The 7650-nt window shown below is 36.8% G+C and overlaps 1 protein-coding gene across 1 annotated transcript; it reads left to right on the top strand.

Annotated features, from left to right (window-relative positions):
- Positions 1-1403: 1403 nt before the first annotated feature.
- Positions 1404-2327, top strand: LOC116867529 (olfactory receptor 4N2). Its single transcript, XM_032857151.1, has one exon. It carries the CDS (start codon positions 1404-1406, stop codon positions 2325-2327), a length of 924 nt encoding a protein of 307 aa, XP_032713042.1.
- Positions 2328-7650: the final 5323 nt, after the last annotated feature.

Raw genomic sequence — 7650 nt, 5'->3', positions numbered from 1 at the left:
GCTAAACAGACTGAACCTTAAGTCTGGATTTTCCCTACAATCACTTGGACTTATAATTCTAGACTCTATAAAGGTGTGATTTTTAGGCTAGTAATATAATTTTATTTAAGTACACAAAAAAGAACATCCACTGATTAAAGCTGTGTTAGTAATTTATTTAAATGAACTAGAACACACTTGCATTCTTCCACTACTTGTCAATCAGAACAAAAGAGAAAACTCATTCTAAACTTAGGTAACCACAGTAGCCTTAGTTTTCTTATCATTGAAAGGAATTTATTAGACTCTAGGCTCTTTATTGTTACTTCTGCCTATTTTATGCTATGATTTTATGCATTGACATAACTAATTTTTAAAAGTGTTATACTGGCAAATTTTGTTTTGTAGCATATTGTTTGTTGAAAGGCTAAAGTCTCTCCTCTCTTGGGTGTTATACTGGGACCAGAGAAATAAGGAGACTGGGAGTTTATAAGAAGTAACTGTGATTTAGATAGCGTTAATGAAACTAGATGAACAAGGTATGGAGTGACTATATAAGTGTTATTTACCAGGGATATAGCTAGGAAATTGTCTCTAAGTTATGTGGAAAGTGGAGTTATCACTGGGATCCTAATGACAAGTATGGAGTCAGGGTAATAGAAAGACACCAGACCAGAGGAGCATAATAGGAGAATTAATAAAAGAATACAGAGAGCAAGGCAGAATAAGCACGCAGGAACTGGGAATTCCATAGGAACTGAAAAAAAGGAAATACTTAGGGAAAAATTGGATTTGGTGAATGAAAAAAAGTGTAATTTCAAGAAAATAGCTACATTGCTTAAGCACAGTACAGCCACAAAAATGTAAAGATTGTAATAATTGGAGTTATGTTTTATCTCACTTAGGAAACTCATATGATTCAGGAAGGTAGGAATCCCAACATGTAGGACGTCAGATTCTTAAAGTGGAGAGCAGGTTTATAGAAGTGCATGGTTGGATGGGACTAAGAATTGTGGTATGAAAACAGTATTTTTGTTTGTTGGTTTGCTTGATTTAAGTCTGGTGTTAACAAAAAGTTTGGGGTTTACCCAGGGTGGTGAGGGTTGAGATAGGTTGATTTAGCTGATGTGACAAATATGTCAATTTTTTTTTTTTTAATAGAGGAAGGGAGAGGAAGGGAAAGGGAGGGGCATAGGGAGAATCTTAATCAGGCTCCATGGCCAGCATGGAGATGGACTCAGGGCTCAAACTTACAACCCTGAGATCATGACCTGAGCTGACCTGAGCTGATATCAAGAGTCGGACACTTAACTGACTGAGCCCCAGATATTAAAATATTCTTAGTTGGAGAAGAATGAGGTTCTAGAGGGAAGAAACAGTAATAACTATCAACTCTGCTTCTTGATATACTGCAGGCAGAGGAGATGGAAAATGACAACAGCACAGTGGTGAAAGAATTCATCCTTCTTGGTCTGACACAGTCTCGAGATATTCAGCTCCTGGTCTTTGTGCTAATTTTAATTTTCTATCTCATCATCCTTCCTGGAAATTTCCTCATCATCCTCACCATCAGATCAGACCCTGGGCTCACAGCTCCCCTCTACTTCTTTCTGGGTAACTTGGCCTTCCTGGATGCATCCTATTCCTTCATTGTAGCTCCCAGGATGCTGGTGGACTTTGTTTCTGAGAAAAAAGTAATCTCTTACAGGGGTTGCATCACTCAGCTCTTTTTCTTGCACTTCCTTGGAGGAGGGGAAGGATTACTCCTTGTTGTGATGGCCTTTGACCGCTACATTGCTATCTGTCGGCCTTTACACTATTCAACTGTCATGAACCCTAGAGCATGCTATGCCTTGCTGTTGGCTCTGTGGCTTGGAGGCTTCATCCACTCCATTATGCAGGTGGCCCTCATCCTCCGCTTGCCCTTCTGTGGCCCGAACCAACTGGATAACTTCTTCTGTGATGTGCCACAAGTCATCAAGCTGGCCTGCACAGACACTTTTGTGGTGGAACTTCTGATGGTCTTCAACAGTGGTCTGATGACCCTCCTCTGCTTCCTGGGCCTTCTGGCCTCCTATGCAGTCATCCTTTGCCGTGTACGTGGGTCTTCCTCTGAGGGGAAGAGCAAGGCCGTTTCCACATGCACCACCCATATTATTGTTATATTTCTCATGTTTGGGCCTGGCATCTTCATCTATACTCGCCCCTTCAGAGCCTTCCCAGTTGACAAGGTGGTTTCTCTTTTTCACACAGTGATCTTTCCTTTGTTGAATCCTGTGATTTATACCCTTCGCAACCAGGAAGTAAAAGCTTCTATGAGGAGGCTGTTTAATCAGCACATAGCCTAATGAAAGGGGAAAAAAGAATAAAAAAATCAAGACCAGAGAATTTTATCTGAAATTAATTTATCCATTTCTAAATACTGCATTTATTGAGTATTTTCATGAGATCTATTTTAGTCACTGGGAGAAAGAGGTATTAATTAGACAGGTAAAGTTACTGCTGTCCTAAAGGTACAATCTAGTGGGAATAGACAGCCATTAAAGATAGAAAATGAATAGAATGGTTTCAGGAAGAGATATAGAAACTAAAGGAAAGCAAAATTATAGACAGATATATAGATAAGAGCTAGAGAGTATGGGGTGAGGGTAATAAGTTTACTTTCCGTCTTTAACAGATAAACTAAACAACCATGCAACCATCTGGAGGCAGAGCATTCTAGACAGAGGGAACAGGCAGTGCAAAAACCTGAAGATAGTAATTAACTTGGTATATTTGAAGAATAAAACAAAGTTCAAAGTGACTGAGGTATAATAAGTGAATATGAAAAAGAATAGAGTTGAATATACCAGGTAGTCCAAAACACATATGAGTCTATGAAGTGAATATAAGAGTTTGATTTTTTTAATAATTATGAAACCATCCTAAGGCTTTATGCAGCATAATGATTTCTCACATGCAGTTTTATAAATGTCTTAGGGCTGTAAACTCAAGATTTTGTGCAGATATCAAGAGTTAAAAATTATCATTAAGAGGGAAATATTAAATATTATATTTTGAAAGAAATTAAGCTGCCATTTTTCCCATAATTAGATGAAGGCCAAAAAACCCCTGGCTATTTTCCTTAAAAAATATTTTTTGAGTATAACTGACACATAATGTTAAATTAGTTTTAGGTGTACAAAACAGTGATTTTAACATCTCTATATGTTATACTATGCTCAAAAGAAGTGTAGCTACTCTTTCATCACCCAACACTATTACAGTACCATTGACTATGTCCCTATATTGTATCTTTTACTCCCTTGACTTACTCTTCCATAATTGGAAGCCCATATCTCCCACTCCCTTCATCTATTTTCCCCATCCTGCCACTGGCCTCCCCTCTGGCAACCATAGGTTTGTTTTGTGTATTTATAGGTATGATTCTGTTTTTGTACCTTTGTTTATTATTCATTTGCTTTATTTTAGTTTCCATATAGAAAGGAAATCATATGGCATTTGTTTTTCTCTTTTTTTTTTACTTAAGTATTTATTTAAATTCCAGTTAGTTCACATACAGTGTAATGTCATAATTTCAGATGTGCAATATAGTGATTCAATACTTCCATAAAAGACCCATGCTCACCACAACAAGTGCTCTCCTTAATCCTTATCATCTATTTAACCCATCCTTCTATCCACCTCCCTTTTGGTAATCAGCAGTTTTTCTCTATAGTCTGTTTCTTGGTTTGCTTTTGGTTTCTTGGTTCTCTCTCTCTCTCTCTTTTTTTTCCTTTCCTTGTTTTATTAAATTCCACATATGAGTGAAATAACATGGTATTTGTCTTTCTCTGACTTATTTACCCAAAGAATACAAAAATACTAATTCAAAGGGTTGCATGCACCCAATGTTTATAGCAAAATTGTTGTCAATAGCCAAATTATGGAAAAAGTCCAAGTGTCCATCAACTGATGTATAGATAAGAAAGATGTGGTATAGATATATACAATGGAATATTACTCGGCCACAAAAAAGAATGTAATCTTTCCTTTTGCAATGACATGGATAGACCTTGAATGTATTATGCTAAGCAAAATAAGTCTGTTTCACTTAGCATAATACACTCTAGGTCCATCCATGTTGTCACAATGGCAAGGTGTTATCCTTCTTCATGGCTGTGTAATATACCATTGTATATAACTACACTACATCTTCATACATTCATCTATTGATGGGCACTTGGGTGGGTTCCATATCTTAGCTATTGTAAATAATGCTACAATAAACATAGCGGGTACATATTTTTCAGACTGGAGTTTCATTTTCTTTGGTTAAATACTCAGTAGTAGAATTACTGGATTATATGGTAATTCTATTTTTAAATTTTTAAGGGACCTACACAGTGTTTTCCAACAGTGCATAAGGGTTCCTTTTTCTCCACATCTTCACTTATTTCCTTTCTTTTTCATTCTAGCCATTTTGACATGTATGAGGTGATTGTGGTTTTGATTTGCACTTCTTTGGTGGTAGGTGACGTTGAGCATCTCTTCATGTGTCTGTTGGCCATCTGTCTTCTTTGGGAAAATGTCTATTTAAGTCTCTGCCCGTTTTTTTAATTGGATTACTGGGGGGCTTTTTTGGTATTGAGCTGAATAAGTTCTTTTATATCTTGGACACTAATTCCTTATCAGATATATCATTTGCAAATATCTTCTCCCATTTAGTAGGTTGCTTTTTTTTGTTGATGGTTTCCTTCACTGTGCAGAAGCTTTTTATTTTGATGTAGTCCCAATAGTTGATGTGTGCTTTTGTTTCCTTTGCTTAGGGAGATGTACCTAGAAAAATGTTGCTACAGCCAATGTCAAAGAGATTACTGCCTATGTTCTTTTCTAGGAGTTTTATGGTTTCATCTCACATTTAGGTCTTTAATACATTTTGAACTTATTTTTGCTTATGGTGTAAGAAAGTGATCCAGTTTCATTCTTTTGCATGTAGCTGTTCAATTTTCCCATCACCATTTGTTGAAGAGACTATCTTTTCTTCATTGTGTATTCTTGCCTCCTTTGTCATAGAGTAATTGGCCATGTAAGCGTGGCTTTATTTCTGGGTTCTCTATCCTGTCCTATTAATCTATGTGTCCCTTTTGTGGCACTACCATTCTGTTGATGACCACTTTGTAGTATATTTTCTTTATTCTTCACTTTCAATACTGCTTTAGTATTGAAATACTGGTTATTTAGGTTCTTAGGTGCTTTAACCTAAGATAACCTAAATACTGGTTATTTAGGTTCTTAGGTGCTTTCATACAAATTTTAGTATTATTTGTTCTCATTCTTTAAAAAGTGATGGTATTTTGATAGGAATTGCATGGAATCTGTAGATTGTATTGGATTCTATGGACATTGTAACAACATGAATTCTTCCAATCCATGGGCATGGTATATCTTTCATTTGTTTATCTTCAAACTCTTCATCAGTATTTTATAGTTTTCAAAGTACAGTTCTTTCGCATCCTTAAGTTTGTCACTAGGGATTTATTCCTTTTGGTGCAACTGTAAATAGAATTATTTTCATAATTTCTCTTTCTGCTATGCCATTATTAGTGTACAGAAACACAAGCAATTTCTGTGTATTAATCTTATATACCACAACTTATCAGTTCCAGTAATTTTTTTGGTGGAGTCTTTAGGGTTCTTCTTTTTTAATGTATAGTATCATGTCATGTGCAAATAGTGGCAGTTTAACTTCTTCCTACCAGTATGAATGACTTTTTTTCCCCCTGTCTTATTGCTGTGCCTAGGACTTCCAGTACTATGTTAAATAAAAGTGGTGATAATGGATATCTTTCTCTTTTCTTCTTCTGAGACCTCTATAATGTGAATGTTTGTTTCCTTGGTGTTGTTCAAAACATCCCTCAACCTATACTCATTTTATTTTTAAAAATTCTTTTCTACTGTTCATCCTGGGTGCTTTCTGTTACCTTGTCTTCCAGATCACTGATCTGTACTTCTGCATCCACTAATGTTTTGCTCATTCTCCCTAGTGTTTTTATTTCAGTTACTGTGTTCTTCAACTCTGACTGGTTCCTTTCTATAGTTTATTTTTGTTGAACATCTCACTGAGTTCTTCCACTCCAGCCTAGTGAGCATCTTTAAGATCATAACTTTAAACTCTCATTAGGCATATTGTTTACCTGCTTGTCACTTAGTTGTTTTTGAGTTTTTTTCTCTAATTTTTTTTCTTTTAGAGCTTATTTCTCTGCCCCCCATTTTGCTTGACTTTCTATGTTTGTTTCTATGGATTAGGTAGAACTACCAGATTTTTCAATCTTGAAGGATGGTCTTATGTATGGTTGTACCCTATGCAGATTGTGTATCTATGGTGATTTTCACTGGATGGCAGGAGCTGTGGCTGGTGTGGGCTGGGGGGCTATGGGGCACACTGTGCTGGGTCTTCCCTGATGGGATGTCCAGAGTTGAAGTGGGCTTCGGCTGAAGTGGCCCTGAGACTCTCCACAGAGTTGGTGCCATGGAAGGACAGCAGAAGCTGAAGGTGGTGAAAACTGAGGGGTATCAGGGCTCTCTATGTACTATAAGCCCTGAGAAGACAATTAAAGCTGAAGTAGGTGCAGGTCAGTATTAACAGTAGCTGGGCTCTCCACATAGCAGATGCTTTGGCAGTACAGTTAAAACTGAAGTTTTAAGGAAGGCCCTGAGCTAAGCTTTGTCTCCACTTTTATTGTATTTTACCAATGCATCAAGCACAAGCACAAAACTAGGAGTGTATAGCTTTAATGATCAGGACAGTAATATATGGGAGCAACTGTGTGACAGGGGCAAGCAGTGCTCGTGAAGTGAAGTATGTGACCACCAAAAGTGCCTGTTTTTCTTCAAAATGTAAACATTTACTCCCTAGATAAGAACCTTGAATCTGGCTGGTTTCAGCCAAGAAACTTCAAAGGAGGCCCAGAATTCTGGGCCTTCCTCCTTTGCTTTGCAATTAGTCTCATCCAGGGAGTCATATGCAAGTCAGATTTTATCTCTCCAGGCACTGTGAAGACACACATTTCCCCCCTTTTCTCTTATTAATCCAGCCAAGTTCTTGTTGCATCTGTGCCAGGTATAGCTCTTGGGTTTCTCCAGCTCCGGAAAGTGCCTTTATTCCCATTTTGCAGACTATGAAAAGAAACAACAAACAAACAAATGAGCAAAAGTATAGACAGGCTGATGAGTCCCCATTTAGTTGGAGAAAACCAACTTTGGGGTTTAACTATTGTAAATGATCCAAAAGGATATTACAGGTATTTTGGTCATATTCATGTTTTTTTTTTCTTTTTTAAAAATTTTAATTCCAGTATAATCAACATAGTTAACATAAGGTAACATTCCATTAACTTCAGGTATACAATATAATAATACAATTCTATACATTACTTAGTGCTCATAGTGATAAGTGTACTCGTAATCACCTTCACCTACTTTACCCATCCCACCACTCACCTCCCATTTGGTAATCATCAGTTTGTTCCTTTTAGTTAAGAGTCTGTTTTTTGGTTTGTCTCTTTTTGTTCACTTGTTTTTTAAATTCCAAATATGATTGAAATTATATAGTATTTGTCTTTCTCTGACTTAATTCACTTAGCATTACACTCTGTAGTTCCATCCATGTTGTTGCAAATGGCAAGATTT

The sequence above is a fragment of the Lontra canadensis genome, unplaced genomic scaffold (genome assembly GCF_010015895.1).
Source record: "Lontra canadensis isolate GAN:19392208 unplaced genomic scaffold, GSC_riverotter_1.0 scaffold12, whole genome shotgun sequence".
In the NCBI taxonomy this organism is placed as follows: Eukaryota; Metazoa; Chordata; class Mammalia; order Carnivora; family Mustelidae; genus Lontra; species Lontra canadensis.
The sequence above is the reverse complement of the archived record's forward strand: the minus strand, read 5'-3'. Positions and strand labels throughout refer to the sequence as shown.